The sequence below is a fragment of the Typopeltis vanoorti genome, chromosome 16 (assembly GCF_054136105.1).
Source record: "Typopeltis vanoorti isolate ZY-2024b chromosome 16, IOZ_Tvanoo_1.0, whole genome shotgun sequence".
NCBI classification, from domain to species: Eukaryota; Metazoa; Arthropoda; class Arachnida; order Uropygi; family Thelyphonidae; genus Typopeltis; species Typopeltis vanoorti.
Genome location: NC_143564.1, coordinates 59,720,662 through 59,748,008, shown reverse-complemented (window position 1 = coordinate 59,748,008; position 27,347 = coordinate 59,720,662). Strand labels below are relative to the sequence as shown.

General features: G+C 35.9%; 1 protein-coding gene across 1 annotated transcript in view; it reads right to left on the bottom strand.

The window, feature by feature from the left end:
• Window positions 1-27,347, bottom strand: part of muskelin (muskelin 1) — a 411,065-nt gene that overhangs the window by 245,892 nt on the left and 137,826 nt on the right. The window contains exon 9 of the mRNA XM_090406668.1: window positions 15,038-15,100. Coding sequence (XP_090262794.1) covers window positions 15,038-15,100 — 63 coding nt within the window. The remainder of the gene's footprint in view (window positions 1-15,037; window positions 15,101-27,347) is intronic.

Sequence of the window (27,347 nt, the reverse complement as noted above, 5' to 3'; positions counted from 1 at the left end):
TCCCAGGTCAAGACCTTATGATCGCTCTCACTAATTGGTGGCAACGTGGTCATATTCAATACAGTCAAATTCTCGGATGTAATTACTAGGTCAAGCACTCTTGAACCCCTAGTATATTCCATTACATGCTGTCTCAGATAGTTATCCCTTAATAACAGCATAAAATCCAATTCCTTCCTCCCACGTGTCCTCTCCTCCTTCCAATCAATGTTACCATAGTTGAAATCCCCCATAATAATTACCCTCCTCCCACTCATAGTGTCTATTTGCTTATGCATACTATCTCCACCATCTATTCCATCACCTGGTCTATAGCAGCATCTAACTGTATATTTTGTTCTGCTAGTCTCAATCTCACACCAAATAGCCTCAAATGTGCTATTTTCACTATCCTGCAATTCAACTTCTATACTCCTTGGCTGCAGTTCATCAGCTATCATCAATAACACTCCCCCCCCCCCCATTTTTTTCTCTCTGTCCCTCCTGAACACAATATACCCTTCACATTCTATCCCACTAGCTATATCATCTTCTGTCAGCCATGTTTCACTAATACCAACAACCTGTGGCCTGGAAGTGCCAATCAAGGCCAAAAACTCCTCCTCCTTGTTCCTAATACTCCTGGCATTAGTATACATGAAGTGCAGAAGCCCATTAGTCCCACCCCTATCTTCATGCCTTATACTAACTATCCCATTCTGGTTTGTTGTTTTTCATACTAGCTCGGGCATATTATACACATTCTTACACTCAACTGCCTCACTGATGTCTGCATATCCATTCCCCCACCCACCCTGCCTCCCTAATAGCGCTAATTTCCCTGATTCTGAACATCCACTTTCACTTTATTCAGCAACACTTTTTCCAGTATCTGCACACCAAATCCGTTCAGATGCAAACCATCCATCTTGTATAAGTCCTTTCGCCCATCAAACTCACTCCACACGTCCAGATGATTGGAGTATATTGGAGAATTCCAGATGATTGGAGTAGAGCACTCATAGTACCCATTTATAAAAAAGGGAATGCAGCTGAATGTTCTCTACTTAGTGTTCCTGTTAAGATTCATGCAAGTATTCTTGAGAAAAGGCTAACAAAAATTGTGGAGGAGAAGCTTGGAGAAGAAGAAGCAGGGTTCAGGCCAAACAGAGGTTGTCAGGATCAGATTTTCACTCTAAGACAAATAGTTGAGAAATCATGGAAATATAACAAGGATCTGTATTTAAGTTTTGTTGATAGTTAAGCAGTTCAAAATGCTCCAGTTAAATAGTGTAAATGGGACCAAGCAATACATAGTCTCTATTTGAGTTGTAAATCAGCAGTTAGAATTGAAGGATGTATAGGAAGATGGTTTGATGCTAAGTCAGGTTTGCGACAAAGGTGTATATTATCGCCACTGGTATTAATCATCTATATGGATTATGTTATGAAGGAAAGCAGTGCTAAACCTGATATCAAAATCAAACTGTATGTGGATTGTGTTAGATCCTAAATGAAGGAATCTTGTAAAGAAATCATTCATTAGGAATCTAATATATAAAACTTCCTGACAAAGAGAAATACCTGCACATCAGCTGTAAGTGAAACTTCTTCACTTTATGTAAAATTTGTATTCTTTATTTCAAGTGCCTCATATTTAAACTGATGTGATTATATTAAGATTTCATTTTTAAGTATGTCTAAAAAGAGAGATAATCTGATTTAAATTTAAGCCTCACTTTAGCTATGTAAAATTTACTGTGAGTCATCTAAAAAGTTGCTAAATAATAATTCCTGGAAGGCATAAAGCTACACGTGTTCAGCGTAACGCTAGCGGCTATAGCTTACTTGGAAAATTACGTTGCCATGTATTCTGTGAATCCAAGTATAACAGCGAAGGATGAACCCAAAGGGGTGAAAAGATAAGGGCCATGTGCAAAAAAGGGACTGAGAAAAGAGGACGCGCTATAGAAGAATATAAGGGGTTGAGCCCATATCTGAACACTCTCTCTCTGGTCATAACGTTTTCCTGTTTTGGTGGTTCGGAAGTTAGCGGGCAGTTTCACGTGAGGGGGGTGAAGTCTGTGATAAGATGTCGGACTGCGAGCGTTCTTAAAATGAAGTAGGATTCTATGCAAAGCTGAAGGTAAAAATTCCAGTCCTAGCAGAATCAAGCCGTCGCTGAAAAGTCCCATCGAGTTGTTCCTGAAACGCAAAGATTAGAGTCCATTTTCGGCAGAAGGAATGAAGATAGCGTAACCCCTACGTTGGCGTATGGACAGCCAATAGATGAGACGTATCCAGACATACACGTGGTGCAGAACGACGTGGAAAAAGCTCGGCAAGGTGCAATTACTCTAATTTTGTGTGAAAGTTTATTAGAAGAGAGAAGATTGTTCACGAATGTGAAATTAAGAATTGTATTCTAAAGACTCTGTGGACAGTCTCTATTTAGAAAGTTAACCTCCTTTGAGAGTAAGAAGAATTGTTTGGAAGAGATCTTTTATAATTTTGTATGTGATAGGATTAACTTGATGAGATAAGAATAGTAGAATTTAGTATCTCAGTAACATTAGAATGTTTGTTAGTTTTCTCTTGCGAGTAATACTACTGAAAGGTATTTAGCTTAACTTCATATCATTTGCTATCTATCCCAATATGCAGTTACTGTGTTTAGCATGCTTTATAAGATTTAATTAATTTAGAAAGTGTTAACCTCTTAATTCGAGTTTTATTTAGTATTGAGCATAATTGAGTGTATGAATTTTGTATTGTGTTTTAGATATTCCAATAAACATGTCATATTTACCTGAACCTGAGTCATGCCTGATTACGATTCCAACTTACCACTTATAAAAATAGAACCTATTTTGGCAGAAAGGATTTAGAGAGTGAATATAATAAAAGATTTAGGTCATGACTGCAATAATCTAAATCTATACGGCAGTTTAAGTAAGATATCGTGTAAGTAATCTTCAGACTCTAGTATTGTCTCCCTGACCAAGGATCTTTTCTGCTATAGGATACTGGCTGGCATAGCAAAATATAAATTTGCCAGTATCCGAAGAGGAAACAATCCTAGATATAAGAATAAGAGTAAAGTAAATGAATAAAGAGAATAAATCACAAAAGATAAATATTTAACAACAGAGCAGCCGGTAGGATTTTGATTGTATAAGGTTTTAGGTAAGAAAGGACAGATTTAAGTAAACAGCTAATTAAGTATAAATCGTAATAAAACATCGATATAACAACTGATACACTAAAAAAGTGCCTTAGAAGACAGAAATATCTGATATCTGATACAGAAAGATCTGATAATATTGAAATGTTGACAGATAACAGGCTATTGTGGAGAAAAATCTGTTGATAGGAAGGTAGAAATGGGGTAACTGTTCATGTGGTACTATCAGAAGATTCTGTATCCCCCCCCTCCCCCGAGGATATATTTCAGGAATTTGATTTATTTTTTTTTTAATATGAATCCCACTCATGCAGGATGGTACCCAGCTCCCCTGCTCTAGAGACCAAATATGTGTAACGTTTTTTTACAAAAATTCATGCCATTACTAAGTAAGGGAAATTGTCTCACAAGCAACAAAAATCTCTGCCACAAACAGCCATGACAGAGAAATGCTATCCACTCGACAAACCACACACACACACACACACACACATGTATATATGTGTGTATGTGTATGTGTGTATTTTTCAGAGGGGAGGGTTCCCCCTTTACATCATCAATATAAATGTATAAATGTTCGCTTTTAAATGATTGTACTTTAATGGTTTCCAGCCTCTAAAAATGGTAGTTGTTATTTATATATTTATAAAATGTCTTTTTTTTTTTTTTGTTGTTGTTGTTGTTGGGAGTGGGGGGGGGGGTATTTAATTATTCCTCTTTTATATTCAATGGCAAGGAAAGTCAATTTTATTTGGAAGGATAATGTATTTTTTGCAAAATGAATGACCTTTTAAAAAATGAAGTGATCAGGGCTTCTGACCTAATATGACTCTAGATACTGAACAAATGAGAATGCACTGACAATTTGGAATTTAGTTGAAATTTGGAATTAAATTGACTGTATTATATACTGGCCAGCACTGTAGTATGGGTGGGATAAGTGGTGCTCACACCCCAGGTGGCATGTGTTCTGAGCTCTATCCCAGTTGCCAATTTATCTCACCAATACACTGTTACTGGCTTAAACCAATAAACCAAAAAACAATTATGGTACATACAAGCTGGGTCATTGACTATTCAATAGGACCCCGCCCCCAACCCCTTCTGTTTTCATCATAGAAACAGAGAGAGAAAACAATGAAAAGTCAGCTAATGGAACAAATACCAATTCAAAATCAGAAGAATACAAGATAGACACCATTAATGTAAGAAGTGTCAATTGGAAAAGAGCAGGGACTGACAGATGAATATGAGAAGTACCACACTGTCATAACTGACACTGAAAAAACAAGTAAGTCAAAAATAGGCGATTCTTCTAAATAACAATTACAAGATACTATATAAGTCTGTGTAGTCCTATGGAAGTGTCATTGGCATCCATTATGTTAGGCCACCCAAAGAAAGAGCATTCTAAATTTGATTCTAACAAATGATCCAAAAGAACCTTTTCTAAGCCTTTCTTTGACTGGTTATTAAGCTAGCTGATCTCCAGCATGGGCAAGTAGGGTTTTTGATCCCAAAAGCTTTGGGTTTTAATTCCACAAGTAGAAAAACTAAAAAATTATTTCAGGCAACGATATATAGTGTCAGGGGTACAGTTGTCTGCCATACTCTTTTCTCTGTATGCTGCTTAAAATTACAATTTCAAATAGAATGAGGTGGGTAAACATCAAAATGAGAAAGTGAACAATGATAGTTATTTGTGCCTATGGTTCCAGAGAAGGTGGTACTAAGGAAGAAGTAGAGAAATTTTTCTCAATCATTAAAGAAGAGAGAGAGAGAGAGAGATGACAAAGAAAAATTGGTCCTTGTTTGAGATTCAACAGCAGAGTAAGAAATGATGTCATTTCTTACTTTGCTGTTTTTGGAAAAATTTTGAGGAAAGAGTAAAGTTAATAATAATGCTAAGTATCTGCTATATTACTGTTCATAACACAAGACTAATCATTACAAATACCATGATGTTCCAACATAAAGATATATACAAATTCATGTGGAGAGAAGATACAATAAATCAGTATTATGTTATTGCTTTAATTTTAAATGCTGCTGCTTTGAATACTGCATTTTTGTGAAATAAAAGGTACGGCTACCACTTTCATGGAGATAAAACAGAATTATTAGTTGTCTTTATCAGAGTTCACAATGAACGGTATATAGTATAGATTTACACCTTTTACAATTGGGTTGGAAAATTCATCTCTGGTTATTCACAGTATGTAATGGTTGATAGCTTCATCTTCTCAAAAGCCTAGAATCCAGACTTTTAACCACTGTCTTCCTACTGCACATAAATGATCTTTTCTCACTGACCCTAAATCACATCCACAGTTTTGCTGATGATAGTACACTTCATTTATTCATTTGACAAACCCTGTAGTGAATAATCATTAGCCATTTCAAGATTTCCATAAAGAGTATCTAAGTGTGAATATAACTTGATATTCTTCAGTGGGGCAAGAAGGGCGCTGTGCACTTCAAGTAACTGAAACAGGTTTGTCTTATCTCAGCTCACTTCTCCTTCCCCTTCTGATATACCCAGGATCTAAAACATGATCAGGTTTTTCTTCTTTGGCTAACTTTTATCTCTATCCTTTCCTGGTACAAAAACATCTCAGCCATAGCTTCTTCACCCTCCAAAGGTTTTGTACTTTTATGTTCAGGACACTGCTTCTTGCCTGTACATCTACTAACTTGGTACAAATCCCAAATTCACCCAACTGCATTGGAATGTTCTGTTTCTGCTTCACCATGTCTCTCTTCTAAAGTTAGCTCCATTGAAAATATTCAGCTATTCAGCTGAACTGAACACCATCATTTCCTACTTTAATCCAAAACTGTATGGGCACAAACAGCTGTTAGTCAACCTCTATTTACTATCATGCTTCAAATTCTACACAAAGCAATCACTGAATTAGAAACCATTACACAGATGAATGTAAACATCACTTATGCACCCCTGCCCCCCCTCCCACTTTTCAGAGATGTATAATGCTAAGTGTTATGAGAAGGCCCACTACCTAGATCAGTTTTGGACCTTTATTGAGCTATGTTAAAGTGTAAGAATACCTCTCCAAAAACACTGAGTGATCTACAAGATTACTCTAAATCTCATTCACTGACCTTAAAGGATCATTACCAAACTCATCACACCTGAACTGAATGACTCCAGGGCAGGAAACTCAATGGTAGTCCACTCAATGAACTTCCTGCCACCAAGTAGAGCATCTCCACTCCCTAGAAAGCAAGCAAACTCAAAGACAACCAATTATCAAATGTCATGATTGGGAGCCAGACGAGAAGAGATACCAAGGTTGAAGTAATGCAGAAGTTATATATTCACCATATACAAGTAGTGAAAAGACATATCACCATATTTATTAAAATTACCATTAAAATTGTATATATTAATAATATTAAAATATTATTACAATACTCAGAGCCTGTGTAGCTCAGTAGAAGTGGCGTTTGCACTGTACGGCGCTTGACTGCACGAAGAAAGGATTTGGTGGTTCAAATCTAGTCACTGACTAGAGGAAATTTTTCTAAGCCTTTTTTCGACCGGTTCCCGAGTCAGTCAATCTCTGGCACGGGCTAGTGGGTTTTTCGTCCTGTAAGCTCAAGAAAATCGACCGTCAAACCCACACTATTTTCAGACATTAAAAATATTATGTTAGGAACCACGAGATGGCGGCACTAGCTTGCCGTCTTCTTCACTGCGTACCAATGAATCAGTGATAGCCTTGGGCCAGCTATCTCTCTGATTGGCTACCAGTGGAGATTGAACAGCCTACTCAGTCTCCAAAAAAGTTAGATAGGGTAAACGGCCCTGTCTACTCCCTATACATGAACAAATAGGCGTTAGCTGATTTTTTTTCTTTTTTTTTTATATTAGAATATTCTGCATCAGAGATAGATATTGCAATTTTTTTCGCTTCGTTAGCCTATATATTAAAAATTAACAGAAATTATATTCTTGGTTTAATCCTTTATCCAAGTGTAAGTAGACAAAAGTCTGCATTTGAAGTATCTTCACAACTGGGCTACTTGTATATACAGGTGCAAACTTTGTTTGTTTACACTTGAATAAAGGATTAAACCAAGAATATAATTTCTTGGCATCATTAATTTATATTTAAGAATGCTGCTGGTCAGTAATCACCAACAGTGTTCATTGCAATGGGAAAAACAAAAGATCTTTCATACGTTCAATAAAGGGCTTATTGTGGGTGCCTATCTCACTGGAGTCAAGTCACAACTTTGAAAACAGCAGAGCTGGTTTCTCAAAAGATGAGATATTCCAGGTGTTTTATCATTGGAAAAGTAAGCCACATTGCTGGTCTAAGAGGCATAACTGCATTCTTAAGACAATCTGTCAGGCATGAGATCACTGTCATCTGAGAAGGCTTGTATGGACAAAGAGAACTTCCTAAGGTTCTCAACCCATATTGCACAGGAAACTGAAAAGGATGCTACTGATCTTTATTAAAAGAAAAGAAAGTATTAAAAGAAAGTTTCCAATTCAGTGGTAGGTATGTGTATTTAATTTTCAATGTCTATTTATTGCAAGCTTCAAGCTTTAAAAAAGTGAACCTCTTTCCTTATATTTTCTCTGAAACAGCCTTCCTCACTTCTGTTTATCCCAAAAATTAAAATCTGCAGCTGTTCATGAAACACATGATCAACAGATTCCTGTTTTCTTCTCAACTGCCTTGAACAAACATGTGATACTCATTTTTACAGGTTTTGTAATCTGTGTGCGTTTGTGTCTGGATGGGGTTTGAACATATACTGCTTGGGAAGAAGTCAACGGACACCATATGGGCAATTTGCATCATGCCATATAACGAGTCATGTTTGCAGTCAGTATAAATTGTAGGAATATGATTCTCCCAAGTCACTGCAATGTTTCCAGGGGAAATGGCTGCAAGAAGGGAACTGATGGAGTCTAAAAGAGGCATTGTTACAGGCCTACCTGTTTGACAAATTAAGCCATCCCAGGTCAACAATCAGTGATACTATACTGAGATGGAAGCTCAGGGAGTCAACTGCAAGTGCTACCCACAGTGGATGACTCACCACACTCATTGAACATGACTGTAGAGTGCTATGAAGGATAATATGTAAAAATTGCCATTTGTCAGCTGACACATTGAATGTGGAGCTCCAGGCATCAACTGGAACAAAAATCTGCACATAAACATTCAGAATGAAGGCTCACAATATAGCTTTCCATGGTAGGACTGCAATATGTAAACCCCACATTGCCCAAATAGCATACAACATCATCTTCAGTGGTGCAAAGAACATGTACAGTGAGATGAGGAAGCTTGGAAAATTGTGCTATGGGGCAATGCTACATCCTTTTGTTTTTTCCTGGTTTGGCCTTAAATCTCTGTTTGTGGTGTTTCTACGGAACTGACCACCATCTCTTTTGGACAGACAATGCATCACGTCATAATAAATTTAGTTTAATCCTTTATCCAAGTGTGAGCAAACAAAGTTTGCGCCTGAAAGTATTTTCAGGACTGGGGTAAGGTAGTACAACACCAGGACACTCCTTGCAAAGGTGGAGCAAGCTACCAACACTCCTATCTCAGTATCTCCCATAATGCAAAACACATCTCCTTGCAGATATGTCTAATGTTATGCATTAAGGGAAGAGCCACAACCCAGACTAGTTTCGACCTTTATTAAGGTCTCTTCAGTGGGAGTCCTGGTGTTGTACCACCTTACCCCAGTCCTGAAGATACTTTCAGGTGCAAACTTTGTTTGCTCACACTTGGATAAAGGATTAAACTAAATTTATTATACTCTAACCAAGTGAAAAATAAACTTTCAAAATGCATCATGTCATAAGGCTGCTGTTGAAGCAGCGTGGTTTGTGAACGTGAACGTCAACATAACTTGAATGGCTTCCACAAAGTCCTGATCTCAGCCTTACTGAACATCTGTAGGATGGAACATCTGGTGAGGTCAAGGGACGTCTGTCCCACAACAGTACAGGAGCTCATTACATGCCTACAGGAAGAATGGTCCAAAATTCCCATTAATAGCTATAATATGCTTACAGAAAGTATTCCAAATAAGATTGCTGCAGTCATCATAATGAAAGGAGGTCCTACATCTTTTTAAGTTTGGCATCATGGCTGTGTGTTCCTCACACTATGGTGTATGTTGATTTCTTTTCAAGCAGTGTATATAACTTATAATTATGCAATATATTAATATATTTTCCTTTCTGTAGGATATTTCTGTTTGGCAGAAAAACATCACCAGAATTTTATATGAGAATGCATTTGCTTATACTATACTGCTTATATAATTTTCTAATGGAAACTCAGGATTTTTATACTACATACACACAAACCAGCAATGAAAACACATGTAATTTGCAAAAAAAAAAAAAAAAAATCATAATTATATAAGATAGTGCACTTGTTTATACGATACTGCTTATATAGTTTTCTCCTGCAAACTCAGGTTTTTCATCCCACATACACTTCGACTCCTTGGAAATGTTATGTAATAATAATAAGAAGAATTGTATCCTTTCTCTGATTAATGCTAACGAAGTCTTGTAGTATATTCTTTTGGCTGTTGCAGATTGGATATGTCCTTTTACTACTAAGAACTTTGGGATGACAGCAAAATCTCTACATCTCTTCAGAAATGTAAGGTGATTTAGTAACTTAGCTTTTTTGCATATGTCTTTTTCTAAGCACCGAACTTTATGTTTCATCTGTGAAGTTAAATTGTTCATATTTGGTCTAATGTATTAAAACTATGAACTTTTATTGTTAAAAGACCATAAGATTTAATGATTACAAATACAAAGAGTTAACAAGTTTCACTAGCCACTGTTTAGCATTTTCAAGGCTGTACTGGTGTGAAAACAAATGCATCAAGTTACATGAAAACATACACTTTAGTAACTGTTAGGCCGTTACAGTTGATAATTCGTGTTTGATGGTGTGCATGCGTTCGAATGCTTCAGTCAGAATCCAGTACATGACCACGTGTTGTGTAGCTTTTCACATATTGTAGTTCTGTTGAGCTGAGAGAACTGATGAGATATTTCCATATGTCTTTAAGAATAGCACCTTGATTTCTATTTAAAGTATTGCCTGTGCGTAGCACCACTGCTGATTCTTTGAAAGTTCTGTGTCTGTAGTCATTCTCGATGTAAGGCATAGAACTGTTTTTCCAATCTATAACGTGATTTGATGTTGAGAAATGATGAGCTAAACCAGATGTGATGACAGACTTATGTGTTCGTCGAACATGTTGTTTATTATTTTAACGGTATAATAGAACACAGAAACTAAGTAAATAATTAATTTATTGACTTGATGCTGATATTTCGCTGGTATTATAACCAGCATCTTCAGAGCACAAAAACACTGTTTGTCACAATACGCGAGACTAAAACTACATGGTGTACTTAACCAAAATTGTAGCAGCAACACAAAGACTAGAGTCCTGATTTTGGCGCCCTCTATCTGAAAAAAAAAAAAAAAAAAAAAACCGCTATCATATTACTAGAGTCCTAGAAACGTGCTAGTTTTTTCTTAATATGACTGTCTCCCAGATCTTCGGCAAGTTAATACAGCCATATTTGTTGAGATTTGAAGTGTGTTTTAGTGCTTCTGTCGCCTCTAAGAACAATCTCTCTGATTTATATGGGTTTCTGTGTAGTACTTTTGTGTTTTTCCAGTTGATCCTGTGTGCAGGGGTATCCAGAGCATGGTCTGCTAGGCCCGACTTCCCATAATGATATTTCCGGACGTATCGTTTATGTTCGCTGATGCGGATATTCACAGTTCTTCCTGTTTGACCGTAGTAGGCTTGATTGCATGAGCAGGGTACTTGGTAGACTCCTGGATGTGATAAAGGAGGAATGCTGTTCTTGGGTGAGCGGATGAGGGTGGCTAATTTGCTACATGGTCTGAATGTGGTGCGTAGTTTATGTTTATTGAGAATTCTTGAGATCTTTTCGGATGAGCCTTTAACGTAAGGGATGGTGACTGTTTTGTTGTAGTTCTCTGTGGTGGATGGTGGGAGAGGTTTCTTAGGAGTGTTTAGTATTTTGTTTATTTTTTGTGGATTGTAGCCGTTGACCAAGAAGGTGTGGCGTAAGTGAGTCAGTTCAGCAGTAAGAACCTTGTCATTTGAACAGATTGCTCTTGCTCTATGGGTTAGCGTTTTTAATATGCCATATTGTTGAGAAGGATGATGGTGTGATTGTTTGTGTAAGTATCTGCCTGTATGTGTGGGTTTTCTGAAAACTGAAAATGATAAGGAACCATCTGGGAGACGTGTGATGAGTGTATCCAGGAAGGGCAGACAGTTGTTGGCTTCCAGTTCCATAGTAAAGTGGATTTTTGGATGTTGGCTATTTAAATGTGCTAAGAATGTTTTCAATGTCTCAGGGCCATGTGGCCAAATAGCAAGCACATCATCAACATAGCGTAGCCAAAGTGTTGGTTTGAGAGTGGCTGTATTGATTGCTTGTTTTTCCAGGTGTTCTATGTAAAAGTTGGCTGGGGGGGAAAGGGGGGAGCCCATGGCTGTCCCATCAATTTGTTTGTATATTTTCCCTTTCCATGTGAAATATCCTGCATGTATTGTGAATTTGAATAGTTCAAATATATCAGGGAGGAAGTGTGACTTCAGTAGATTGAGGGTTTCTATTAGTGGTACATTTGTGAATAGTGAAGTGATGTCAAAGCTTACTATTAAGTCTGAGCTTTTTAGGGTGAGGTGTTGTAAGATGCTTTTTTTAGGTGTGCTGAATTTTTGATAAAGGAGGGAGAATTGTTAGTGAGAGTGGCTAGTAGCTTCGCTAAATGTCTAGCCAGTTTGTATGTGGGACTATTTATACTGTCCACAATTGGGCGTAGGGGTGTGCCTGGTTTGTGAATTTTTGGTGATCCATAGATCCTTGGTGTTTTAACATGGAAGGGTTTGAGTTTGTTAACTGTGTCTTTGGGCCAGGAAGTGACTTTTTTTAATAATTTTCGTGCCTTATTCTTTTGTGTGTTGGTAGGATTGCGATCTATAATTTTGTATGTTGACTGATCTTGTAATAGTGTGTGCATTTTGTTTTCATATTCAGTTGTGTCCATCACCACGGTTGTATTTCCTTTGTCTGCTTTTGTTATGGTAATCTGGCTGTTGTTGTGTAGCTCTTTTATAGCAATGAATTCCTTATGTGGGATATTATTTTTTGGAGGCTTGGACTTGATTAGGATGTTGGCCACATCTAGATGTATGTTGTTAGCTATTGTTGGAGGAAGGTCGTAAATTCCTCGTTCGATGGACGTGTTTAGTATTTTGTTTTTTTTTTGTGGATTGTAGCCGTTGGCCAAGAAGGTGTGGCGTAAGTGAGTCAGTTCAGCAGTAAGAGCCTTGTCATTTGAACAGATTGCTCTCGCTCTATGGGTTAGCGTTTTTAATATGCCATATTGTTGAGAAGGATGATGGTATGATTGTTTGTGTAAGTATCTGCCTGTATGTGTGGGTTTTCTGAAAACTGAAAATGATAAGGAACCATCTGGGAGACATGTGATGAGTGTATCCAAAAAAAACGCTAACCCATAGAGCGAGAGCAATCTGTTCAAATGACAAGGCTCTTACTGCTGAACTGACTCACTTACGCCACACCTTCTTGGCCAACGGCTACAATCCACAAAAAATAAACAAAATACTAAACACTCCTAAGAAACCCCTCCCACCATCCACCACAGAGAACTACAACAAAACAGTCACCATCCCTTACGTTAAAGGCACATCCGAAAAGATCTCAAGAATTCTCAATAAACATAAACTACGCACCACATTCAGACCATGTAGCAAATTAGCCACCCTCATCCGCTCACCCAAGGACAGCATTCCTCCTTTATCACATCCAGGAGTCTACCAAGTACCCTGCTCATGCAATCAAGCCTACTATGGTCAAACAGGAAGAACTGTGAATATCCGCATCAGCGAACATAAACGATACGTCCGGAAATATCATTATGGGAAGTCGGGCCTAGCAGACCATGCTCTGGATACCCCTGCACACAGGATCAACTGGAAAAACACAAAAGTACTACACAGAAACCCATATAAATCAGAGAGATTGTTCTTAGAGGCGACAGAAGCCCTAAAACACACTCCAAATCTCAACAAATATGGCTGTATTAACTTGCTGAAGATCTGGGAGACAGTCATATTAAGAAAAAACTAGCACGTTTCTAGGACTCTAGTAATATATGATAGCGGTTTTTTTTTTCTTTTTTTTTTTCAGATAGAGGGTGCCAAAATCAGGACTCTAGTCTTTGTGTTGCTGCTACAATTTTGGTTAAGTGCACCATGTTGTTTTAGTCTCACGTATTGTGACAAACAGTGTTTTTGTGCTCTGAAGATGCTGGTTATAATACCAGCGCAATATCAGCATCAAGTCAATAAATTAATTATTTACTTAGTTTCTGTGTTCTATTATACCGTTAAAATAATAAACAACAGATGTGATGATTCTATAGTGATTGACATCCCCTACATGTTCCTTCTGTCTTTTTTCAAAACTTCTAGAGGTCTGTCCAATGTAAGAAAGGCCACACGTGCATGGAATTTCATATACTCCAGGAAATTTGAAGAAAGGTACCTCATCTTTGGGTGATCTTAAGACTTGTCTGATTGTGGTAGTTGGTTTAAAAACTACTCTGATGTTATGAGCTTTTAACATTCTCGCCAATTTTGTGGATACTGAATTAATATATGGAATGACAGCTGTGGACACATACTGGGACTCCATTCCACGTTGTTGGAGGTTGTCTTTAAAAAGCAATTTGTTTAAAATGTTAGAAGGGTATCCATTCAGAGAGTGTTAGCTATTTGTGACAGTTCTCTCTGTACATCTACATCTACGAAATAGACCTTAAGGCTCTATCACGGAGCATATGAATGATGCTGTGTTTTTGTGATCTATGATGGTTAGACGAATAATAAAGCCCACTCCTAGACATGGACTGTAGTTGAGTTATGATAGTTCTGTCTGGATATGCATTATGTAGACAAACGGAAAGAACTCTCTGAATGGAAAAGATGGGAATGAAGATTTCTAAGGAATGAGCAAACAATGAACTTGACAGCAACAGCTATTATCTTTAAGATATATTGAAGTAACAATATAAGTAAATGTTTTTTTAGGTTTCTTTTCTTTCCATATCCTTTGAATCTCCAATTTTTCCAGCTAGCAAAGAACAAGTACTAGTATTTCTTCTTTATTTTTACACACACACACAAAAAAAAGCTTCCGACCTGAAGGGAGTTTGGAAGAAGTTCTTTCCATTGTTATTTGAAGTCTTTAAAGGTTTTGAATTTTCTTTGGAAAAGGTGATTGTGGTTGAAAAAGTAAATCTAACCTTAAATTAGTTGCCTCTAAAAGTCTCTAATGAAGATGAATATGAATTGCTCAACTTGTGAAAAAGAGAATACCAGTGAGGAACTTACTGAAATGGAAGAACAAGTAACTATTAAAGAATAAGAACTGAAGAACCTAATGTAACCTTACCTACACTTAACAAGAAATTACATTCCCGTTAATGACAAGAATGTAACTGCTTGTTAAGTGTACTTTAAATGGTGCAAAAACTTGATACAACATGAAAAAATTTGAAACTTCTTAGGAACGTACATTAAGAATTCATTGGAGTTCATTTATTCTCCAATATATTGGAGAATTCAATATATTCAATTGTTATTTGATAGATACATTGAAAAAAAAAATTATAAAATAAAATAACTAATTGTTCATACTATTATAATTTAACAGAATTAATATCACAATAACTGTGTTGAAGTTTTCATAAAAAGCAAAAACATTACCTGTATACACATCAATGCACATCTGATGACCACCACGCATTCCAGGCCTGTTATCTACCTCACCTTAAAAAAATATATGGAAATAAATTGACATATTACTAGATAGTATCGACAAGACTAGTTTCATCTTAATTAACTTTAAGTAACCATATTCCTATTGTTACTTTATATTGTCTGAATATTTTATTGAAATATTCTATGTAATTCAAGAAATTAATCTCTAAATTTAAATATATACTTCTGATTATGATATAAATCACTGATATAAGGAAAGAACCAATGAGTTCAACTTGAGAGATCAACATGCACTAAAACTTTTTAAATATTAAAAAAAAAAAAAAAATACAAATATCTATTATTATCTTATATATGAAGTGGGCAATTTTTTAAAGCTTCAAAGTGAATAGATTGCCTACTATGTACATATCTGGTCAACTGGGTTTCTTGGGGATGAGAATAAGGAAAAGAGGATCTAGAGGCAAGTGACCAAGATGGTAGCAGGTCTGTGGAATGAATCTATGAGGACATGCTGAAGATTTGTCAGTTACAGAAACGGTTGACAGGCAGAAAAGGGCATGATATGACTGAGGCATACAAAGTACTGAAGGAGTTTTACATGATTAATACAGAGGAAACTTTTCAGAACAGGTTTGATGGTGGGAAAACTAAGGACCATTCTTGAAAACTAAGCAATAGTGTAGTTAGTAGGATGTCAGGACTAGGTTTTTTTTGCTTGGAGAGTGGTAATTGAGTGGAATAGGTTGCCAGAATCTGTTGTTGGTACCATGACTGTGAATGAGTTCAAAGCAAAGTATGATAGTTACTGCATGGATGTTGGAAAGTGCATGGCGTGATGTTTAGGGCTTCCCTCAATGAGTCTAAGAACTTCACAGAGTAGCCCATAATAATAATAATAATATCTAACAGATAAGCTTAGGCGTTGATGGTTATTCATGACTTATATTTCACGGTATTAACAACACCACAAACACTTTTATCAACGCTTATATTTCGCTGATTTTCAACTCAGCATCATCAGAGCACAACACACTTGTAAATGCGACAGTGAGTGAGTGAAACAATATAATTGCAAAAGACAAAAGATCTAAAGTCCTATTTTTTGGCGCCCTCTAACGAAAAAAAAAAAAAAAGCAGTTATCCAGGAGTTTTTCTTAGGATAACTGTCTCCCAAATTTTTGGCAAATTAATGCAACCATATTTGTTAAGGTTGGGAGTATTCTTCAACTCCTAAATAGCACATTCATTTTCCTCCATCTAATCCTGTGTGAAGGAGTGTCCAAAGCGTGGTTTGCCAGTCCCGATTTGCCATAGTAATAGTAGCGAATGTAAATTTCTTGGCCTATTATGGGCAAACAGGAAGATCAGTGAACATCCGCCTGGAAGAACATGAAAGATACATTCGCTGCTATTACTATGGCAAGTCGGGACTGGCAGACCACGTTGGACACTCCTTCATACAGGATTAGATGGAGGAAAACGAATGTGCTATTTAGGAGCCGTTATAGATCTGAAAGATTATTTTTTGAGTCAGCAATGGCTTTGAAGAATTCTCCCAACCTTAACAAATATGGTTGCATTAATTTGCCAAAAATATGGGAGATGGTTATCCTAAGAAAAACTTCTGGATAACTGCTTTTTTTTTTTTTTCATTAGAGGGTGCCAAAAAATAGGACTTTAGATCTTTTGTAATTATATTCTTTCACTCACTCACTGTCGCGTTTACAAGTGTGTTGTGCTCTGATGAAGCTGAGTTGAAAATCAGGAAAAATATAAGCATTAATAAAACATCTTTGTTGATAAAAGTGTTTGTGGTGTTGTTAATACCATGAAAAATAAGTCTCATGAATAATAATAATAGTCATGCTATCTGAATGCAGAAAGGTAAGGTGAAAGAACTAATTGTTTTGAAGGATACTAATGATCTGAGAGGTGAGAAGTATTCTATGAGGAAGGATGTGAAGGAGTTGTTGTTGTTGTTGTTGGACTAACCCAAAACAGAAGAGTGAGAGATTATAATGTTAGATGATGATAAAGATTAAAGTCTCCTGCCATACTAGGAGGAGGATGTTGATAGCATACAAATCAATACACAGGTTGTGCAGAAGGAATGATGTAGGATTTGTGGACCTAAGGTCAGAGTTTGACAGAAAGAAGAATTTATATAATGCTGATGGACTGCATCATAATGATTTCAGCGTTAAGCGTCTAGAGAGAGTTTTATTCACTGAGCATACTGAAATACAAATTCAGGAAAACTAAAACTTAAGCAATTAGGGTGAATGTAGATGGGTGTATATGAAAGCATCCCATGAAGAAGATAAGTGTGAGAATGACTAACAAGTGCAGAATGTAATCTCTCAAGCAGAAATATTGAAGAGGATAAGTCAATTTGGGAATTAAAGATGGTTGGAGATCAAAAGGGGTGCTGCAGTTTCTATATACTAATGCCACAAGAATCAGGAACAAAAGGGAGAAGTTTTTTGCATTGGTTAGTGCAACTTCATCAAAAGTTACAGGCATTAGAGAGACTTGGCTAACAGAGATGATGTAGTTACAGAGATAGAATGCGAGAGGTTTGGTATTTTCATGGAAGGCAAAGAAGATAAGATGGGAGCAAGTATACTGCTGATGATAGCAAATGAATTGCAGCCAAAATGAATAGGAGATGGGTAGGAGGGCGGCTGTTCATCTGAAGCAGTGTGGTGCGAGATCAAGGTCAAGAAGTAAAAATATACGGTCGGTTGCTGCTATAGGACAGGGGGGGGGGGTTCAAGGAATGATCTGGAATCCCCAATCTAATAATGTGAGTGCAGGTGATTGCTATGTGGATTGTTCCAACTATGAAACAATGCAGGAAAGAAATGGAATTTATATACCTATTGAGAGTTAATTACCTGAAGCAGCATGTGATGGACAGGACTCTGAGTGTGAGAGTATTGGACCTAGTCATAGGATCAGAAGAACTATTCATAATCAAGGTGACGCTATATTGCCTCCACTTGGGGAAAGTTGCCATGGTCTTGACTTATAAGATTATAAAACATGAGGAATATTCTGTCAAGAATGGGTATATGTGGAACTGCAAGGCAGGTGATTATAACAAGGTTAGGAGGAAATTTCTAGCTGTGCCATGGTAAAACCCTGCAAGGGAAGGATGTTCGTAGTGTATAGGATAGTTAAGTGGGAAGATGGGAACAGGAATCAATATTAAATTATATTTATTCAGGTAGGTGTCAGATGGATTAGTAATATCATTAAGCATGAGCCAGAGAAAAGAAAATGATGTGGAGGGTATATAAGGAGAAAGTTGACCAGAAAACTCACAATACAATGTTCAATAGTACCATGGTCAGGCAAGAAAGGTAAACCACATGGGAAGGAAGGGAAAAGCAGATTATGAGAAAAAAATAGCCCAGTAGGCCAAAGGAAATCATAAAGAGTTCTTTTGTTATGTGAAGGAAGAATAACCTTAATGAGTACTGATGATCACAAAGTTGAGTTACAGAGAGACCATTGTGCAAGGGCATATCATCCAAGTGAGATTAATGCAGTGACATATGTGACAGAGACTTATGTGAGAACAGAGGTGGATGAATCAGAGATTCATAGGATATTGCAGAATCTCAATTTAAATACAACTGTGGGACTAGATGGGAAATCACCTCCCGTTTTGCAAGAATATGCAAGGGAACTTGCAATGTCTCTGACCAGGATCTTTAATTTATCTTAGGTGTCTGGTAGTGTTTTTAGGTGTTTAACATTCTTCTTCCAATAAATTTAGGCTTATTTCTTCTGCATGTGTTTTTATAGCTGATTTTGAATACTTTTTATAACTTATTTCTAGATGTTTGTTAATAGCTGCTTCTTTAGACTCATCCACTCTCTACTTTTCTGCTACTCCAGTATGCACGTTCATCCTGCAGAACCTAATTTCTCATCCCTCTAGAGTGAGATTCTTTACCAAATTTCTTGTTTTCTTTCATAGCACTAGGTGGTTATTTTGGTTTTTAATGCACTCTTATATTTACTGTCGTCATAAAGTGCAGTGAGAGGTGTTGAGTTCTAATTGCTGAAGATGTGTCACAGTACAAGTAGCAAGTTGTTCTGCTTGATTGTTTAATAAATTTAGTTTAATCCTTTATCCAAGTGTGAGCAAACAAAGTTTGTGCCTGAAAGTATCTTCAGGACTGGGGTAAGGTGGTACAACACCAGAGCAACTCGTTGCAAAGGTGGAGCAATATACCAACACTCCTGTCTCAGTATCTCCTATAATGCAAAACACATTTCCTTGCGGATATGTCTAATGTTATGCATTAAGGGAAGGGCCACTACTCAGACTAGTTTCGACCTTTATTGAGGTCTCTTCAGTGGGAGCCAGGCCCAAGTTGAGATACCAGGCAGAAGCTTTAGCAGGTCATCTCTACCTATAGGAGTTGCCAAATGGTGTGCCACCCTTTTTTAATAAATTGCTCTGGATTTAGAGAAAGATGTTGAAAGTTTATTTTTCACTTGATTGTTTAAATATAGTAGATGTAGTTTCAATCAGCATTCTTGTATGATGAACTGAATGTGGTATCATATGAAACAGCAACTGATGTTTCCTTCTGTTTTACTCCTGTAGATATGTATGTTATATTCCTCACTTTCAGAGCTTTCCTTCTTCTTAATATATGTTTTCTTAGATATTGAGGCTACTTACTGTGATGAAATGAAAGTCTGTAAAGGTTTGGATCAATGTTGGCATTTCTGTGTGTAGAGGCCTAAGTGCTGTGAGGACATCATGTTGGAGGCTTAATGGATTGTATACATTTCCATTGTATTTTCTAGAAGTAACTTCATATATACATATAAGACAGAATTCTTGCATTTTTAAGCAGATCAGTGTTAGACTGGCAATAATGTATGTTGCCTCAAAAAATAGTCCTATATCCTCCAGTTATTTGTATGGCTCTAAGGCACTGAACATTGTTCGATTTTTCTTTCATATTACTGCATCCCTCCAAGCAGATGTAGCATATGTCATGAATGGTAGAATGGATCCTGTATATATTGTCTTCAGTGCCCATAAGCCTAATCCCCAGTTTATCCTTGCCAACATAGCTAGAACATTTACTACTTGTAATAAGATGTTGTCAGCAACATATAAAATTTGCTTGCTGAAGTTAAATTTATTCTCTATTACTAAACCTTAGTATTTTATCTGTGTGGCTACCTATAGAATTTCCCCATTTAGGAAAACTGTAATAGGTTGTTTTCACTGTTTATATGAAATGTGAAACACTTTGGACTTGGTTTTATTGAATGCACTTGGCTCATTCTGCAATTTTAAAAAGTTCTTCATTAGCTGTTGTTTTAGGCTGCAAGCCATTGCATTCTTGAATCATGATCATCACATCATCGACAAAAGATATTACTTTTGTTTCTGAAGTGTAAGGAAGTCACAACGATGAGTGATACTGGCTGTTCCAGAAGCTTGGTCCATAGCAGGAACCTTGTGGACAGCCTTGTTTGAATTCTATCTTTACGGTCACGGTTTTCAACATCACGGTTGCTGTTTTGTCTTTAAATAATTTTCTGTAAGGTTGAACTAGTTTTTTCGGCATTCAAGATCCTTCAGTTAAGTAATTATGGCTCACCACCATGCCATATAAAAAACTGAACATTGAGGAAAGATCAATAGGATGTCATTTTTTTTCTGAGGGCTATCTTGTGTGAAATTTATGATTTCCACAATAGCATCTACTTTGCTTGACTAGGATCTAAATGCATACTGATTGCAGCTTAATAGGTCTCTTGAATATAATGCATTATTCTGTCTATTAGAAGTTCTTTCTAGTAATTTTCCAGTGAAATTTATGAGACTAATTCGTTTGTATTTACTAACTTTGTCAGATGCTTCTTTACTGGATTTGATAACTGGTATAATTTTAGAGTATTTCCATATTAAAGGAAATCTTCCTTTCTTGAGACACTGGCTGTATACAGACGTTATGAATTTGGGAAATTCAAGAAATGTTCTTAGGCATAATGCTGTTAATTATTCTGTCCTCACCAAGGGTTTTCTTTGAATCTGGATTTTCCTCGATAAGGGATAGGACATATAGGATATTATGATAATACTATATGAAAAGTATACATCATCCTATTGACAATTTTGATCAAAATTAATCTGCTATATGTCAGGATACAATACTGTCAGATCTCATATTTCAGTCACCAAAGCATTTGTTACTGTATCAATCCAGAATTTGAGCTTCCTCTGGTATTTTTTTCTACGTCCTGGAACAAACACTTCTTTTGCTAACCTTTCCTCTCTCATTCTATTTAAGTGGCCTGTCAAAGTCAGCTGTTTTTAATTTTTTTTTTTTAAACTTTGAGGCAATTTTTTTCATACTACTTTTCATACACATGCATTTCTGAATACTAAAATGTCAAGTTCTTCCTCATTTTTAATATGACTGTGCCATTAATGCCATCTGTCCGCTTACCTAATTTTTCTCAGAACGTTCATATCTATGGTCTCCAGTTGGTAATCAAATTTATTATTTCTAACTCTCCACTTTCGGATCCACAAGTTTAAAAATTTATCGCAGCTTATTTTCAGATTCTCCAAATTTTTGCCATTTTAATGCTCAAGGTGCATTCTCAAAGTAATTTTTATTTAGTTTTTTTTTTTTTTTCACAAGACAATGGTCACCTGCTTTAGGCGTTCCAAGTAGGTCCTAGATTGAATCATGTTTGCTTTTTTTTTATATGTTTAAATGTATACATATAGTGGAATATGTATGTCCCAAATCACCATGACTGAAATCTTTCTGCACTGAAATAACGTGCCTCAAATTTTACAAAAATAAAATAAAATAAAATAAAAAACCCAGCAGACTGAAGCTCAAAATAGTTGCATGGAGATCCTGATAAAAATTTGACATTTTTATGAGAGATACTCTTGATAGGTGGCTGGAAAAAATATTGGTCCCATTCTATTATTTTCATTCTTTCAGACCAGACAGCCTTTTGAAAATAAAGAAAACTGAACTTTTTTTTTGTTGCATCTTGCAGAATATTTAATTCATCCACTTTGGATATATAGAATTGCTGTTCAATAGACATGAGAAGATTAGAAATTGCTAAAACAACAGTTAGAGAACTGTCTAAAATCTGAAAGGATGGATCTGTCTCCACAGGAACAAAGTTCAGGATTCTGAATGCAGCTGTTTTTCCAACAGCGACTGATGGATGTGAGACCTAGAACCTAAAGAAGTCTGATAGGAAAAGGATAGATGAAAGGCTGTCAAATGAATAGATGCTAGAAAGGATTGGCAGAACTTTAAGGCTCCTTAAAAGATGCTGACAGAAGAAATGAGAAATACTTTGGACACATTGAAAGGATGGAAAGAAGACTCCTCAAACAGCAATAGAAGTTTCTGGAAAAAGAGAAAGAGATAGACCGTCAGTGAGATGGTTGGATGATGTGTCTGGAGTGACTGATCTTCAGAGAACTAAAGCCTCCAGAAGGGCATACAATGAGACCACCTGGCGAGGACTGGTGTGGCACATCACCAAGGAATGGAGTAACCATATAGCATCTGTGATGTATAATAAATAGATGGATGGATGCACTTAGGATAACAGTTTTTTTAAGACCTTCTGGGCAGTGAAATAAAAAATTACACAATGAGAGTTGTACATGTTACCAGCAACATTAGTAAAATATAACTTTTTACTTTCATACCAGTAGCACAGCTAAGCTGGCAATCAAATTTCATATTGTTGCCTTGCAAAGAATAGGAAGACTGTAGTTTTAAGTGCTTGTAAAATTTTGTTCCATTAAAACAGAATTTTACCTAGATAGGTAATAAAAGTAATTAGTACTCATCACTTAAAATGTAATTTTTTTTTTCAAAAAATGAGATCTCACTGTCAATTTTAATAACAATTTTAATTTAATTTTAAAACCAGAACAGGGGTCATGCAACCATTAACGACTCTATGATTACATTAATTTAGTCACCAAAATGGAGTATTCTCTTGAAAATTAAATTGAGTAATTTTTTTTTGGAAAAAAAAAGGGGAGGGATTAAATTATAGATTCAAGTTACTCCAATTAGACTTTAGATGCTTTGTGTAATTTGATGATGACAGATGATCATCATCAAATTTCTGACATGTACCCTCAAGGGGATGTACAGGATAATTATGATAGTACTAGATGAAAAAGTTCCAACAGATCCAAATTAATCTGTTAAGAGCCAACATTATCAGATAATATATTTCTGTTTTAAAGTGATTTTTATTGTATAATCTATCTACATCTGGGTCTTTTTCCAGTTAATCTTGCAAAGAACAAAACACTTGTTTTGCTAATCTTTCCTCTCCCATTCTGTTTAAGTGACCATATTACCTGAGGTTAGTTCTACTAACACATTCCTGAATGTTAACAATGGTAAGTTCTTTCCAAATATTCTCATTTTTGATGTGGTATTGATGCTATCTGTTCACTCCACTAATCTTACTCAGGACTGTCATAACAGAGGTCTCTAGTCTTTGATCCAGATTTATTTCACTCAGCTTTCGAATTCATAAGTTAAAATTGGTTTGAACACTGCCTTGTATATGGCTAATTTAGTGTTTTTGAGTAATTTCTTTCTTATTCCATATAAATTTATTTAGCTGACTTCCTACCATACCAACTTTACTAATTCTGTTGTCCCCTACCATCTTCACTAAATATTGTGCCTAAATAGCTGAAAAGTTTTACTTGCACATTCAGGATACAGTTGATGTTTTCAATAATTCTACCTATTTTCAGTGTGTTTGTCTTTTTACCTAGTCTGATTTTCTAGACAGATGAAAATAAATAAATAAATAATTAAAATAAAGAAATCAAAAAATTGCAGTTTTCTTTATTTTCAAAAGGCAAGCTAGGCTAAAGCGATGAAAATAACACAGAGGCACCAATTTTTTCATTATAGCCACTCGTCAAGAATATCTCTCAAAAACTTAAAATTTTTATTTTGCCCCTACATAATGATTTTTGGACTTCAAAGTGAACTGTTTTTAATTTTTTTAAAACTATGAGGTAATTTTTTTCATGCAATACTCCAGACTTGTAGATTCAATTGTTGTGTATGGCAAATCTGATTGTCTTGCTATTGCACATGCATGACATGAACCAACAGCACCCTCTTCTTGATCGGACTGTCTCTTCAAATTGATGAACCATGTATCACATTGTATTTGGGTATCAATGGGCCTTTTTGCAAAGTCTTTAAATATCTATTCTAGTGAAATGCAGCTGTAGCATTTTCTCTATTCTTCTAGAAACACTTCACAAGCAAGGCAACTTCAGGCAAAGTGAGATCCATTGTGTAAGTCAAATGAAGGTAGTCAGTTATGCTCTTTCATTTATAGTACCTTATGGCTCATGTGGTATGCAAAATTCATTATCTCCCCACCCCCACAGCATCTTTCCCTATTGGTCATTTTTGAACTAATTTTTTTTACTCAAAATTTTTTCTCCATGATCTGGTTAGGGTAACCACCAAGTTTGATGATATTTTGTCTACTTTTTCTCTCTACAGATTGCTCTGAATAGGGATATCTTAATTTGAAATACCTTGAATGTCAAAATTGAACTGTGATATCAGTAGGCTGAAGATAGTTTTTCATTCTATTCTATACAACCTCAATTATCATTTTGTGTTATGTGGATGACATCTTTGCCATTTAGCCTCACTCTAAAGATACTCTAGCTGCTTTCCTAACTAAAATTAACAGCTTTCACCTACTCTGTTCATTAAATATACATCAATGACATTCACAACGCAAAGTCAAATATAAAAAAACCCATATCAACTTCACTACAGAGATGGAAAAAGATGGATAATTATCCTTCTTGGACAACCTCCTCTCCTTCTGATGTACTGACTATTTCTGTTTATCATGAACCTAACTTCAGTGGTCATTATTTATGAGATTTGCACAACATCCATCTCAAAAAGCAGGCATCATCGAAACACTTTGATGAACAGAGCTCATGTTGTCTGCCCCAACCCTCATGATCTCAAACCACAACAGAACAATATCCAATGTATTGTGCAACAGAATGGCTTCTCCCCATGGAAGATTCAGAACATTTTTGACTCTTACAAGCCTACCTATCCCCAAGACCTCCAAAACTTGTACAGAGTACCAATTCCTTACATTGGTGAAATCTCTATATCAGTTTTTAAGATCCTCAATAACCATCAAACAAAGACAAGAACTGTCAAAAAGTTCTTGTCTTTGTTTACCTTCCACACCAAAGATAACTAATCACCTCTACCACTCCAGATGTCCACCAAGTTTCTTTAAAAATTCCAACTTTTAAAAGATATATTTTGGTGATTACACCACATTTTTTTATTATTCAGTTATATAAAACACTGAAATAATAGTTCCCGACAAGTTTCATAAATCTTAGGATTTACATCTTCAGAGGGTAAATAGTATAACTTAAAGTTTAAACAAGAGAATTAATAAATACAAATCAATCATAACCATCTGGCTATTCATAAAACTCAAATAACAGAATGCAGATATATAATGTTATTGACGTTGAACAATACTTGAAGTATTGTTCAACGTCAATAATGTTATATATCTGCATTCTGTTATTTGAGTTTTATGAATAGCCAGATGGTTATGATTTGTATTTATTAATTCTCTTGTTTAAACTTTAAGTTTAAAAGTCAGTGTTTTATATAACTGAATAATAAAAAAATGTGGTGTAATCGCCGAAATATATCTTTTGAACCAATTAGCCACAGAAGTCTATGCCTGCAATTCCAACTTTTGTATTTTGTACAAATAGGATATTTATCGGGGGAAAAAAATACAGGCACTTCCATCTTATATCATCTGTAATAAGTCTGAGAAGTCTGGTTTAGCACAGCATGGAACTGATACTGTCCACAGAATCTTCAAGCTTAAAACTAATCTACAATAGATGATCACTACAGGGACCAGAGACATTATTCATTGTAATGTAAGTTTGCTTTAATAAATTTATGGTTAAAAAACTTTAATCCCCAAACTCCATTCCCATGAAACAACAAAAACAATGAGAAATAAAGAACAGTGGGAAACAGAGCAAAGGAAATCATGAGAAATCAAAGGGAAACAATGCAAAAAAACAAAGGAAATTGCCAAACACAGAACAAAGGAAATGACAGACAAGTATCCTGAGGACAGCAAACAAAGGACTGGCAATATCCATTCATAAAGAACACAAAACACTTTCCTATCTCCCATTACTGTTTTCATTTTGTAAAAATGAAAACAGTAATGGGAGATAGGAAAGAACTATAAGATTAAGAAATTATAAAAATGAAAATCCAGAATTAATGTTTAAATTTCAAAATGTTACTTTCACTTAAATTAATGTCACTTATGTGAAATTTTCATAACAAACTAATATGAACAATCTCACCATTCAGATCAAAAGTAACCTGAACATTTAGTAGTCAATCAACATAGTCACCTCTAATTCCAAAGAGGAAGGTAACTAAAGTGATGAACATTGTTACATTAGTCCTCCTAAGGGGAGGAAAAAAGTGTCACCTGGCATAAATGTCAGCTTCCCAAATAGACAGACACACATTATGGGAAGAGCCACTATACCCAGACTAGTTTCGACCTTTATTGAGGTATCAGTGGGAGTCAGCAGGAGCCCTTCCAATAATACATAGCATTATACACACCTGAAAATATGTGTGCTTTGCATTGTGGGATACTAAGGCAATTAATGTGAAGTCATTAGCCTCTATATACAAGTAGGCTAATCATGAAGCTCCTTTATGTACAAACTTTGTTTGCTCACACTTGGATAAAGGATTAAACAAGAATATAGTTTTTTTTGCGTCTTTAATTTACAGCCAAGTGCAAAAACAAACTTTAAAGAAATAGCTATACTTCAGAGTATTTTAATAATAAGGTGTGACACTTTTCCATTGCCTGTATATGGGAAATATATGAATTCTTTATTACTTCAACTTTAGTATTGATTGAGATCTGGTGGGAATATTGATAGGTTTTCAACAAACAGTATTTTGAGTTGACAAGGTGACTCATTGAGATGTATTCATTCTATCTTTATTGACTTTGGGTTCGAGGCCTCTCCGGAGGTAAGTACCAAATAGTTTCTAGATTTATTCGATTTCTCTCTTCTTATCATTCTTTTTCACCACCATCTCTTAACTTAGAATTTAGGATTGTTCTACAAGCTTTAAATGGACAATTCACAGTGGGA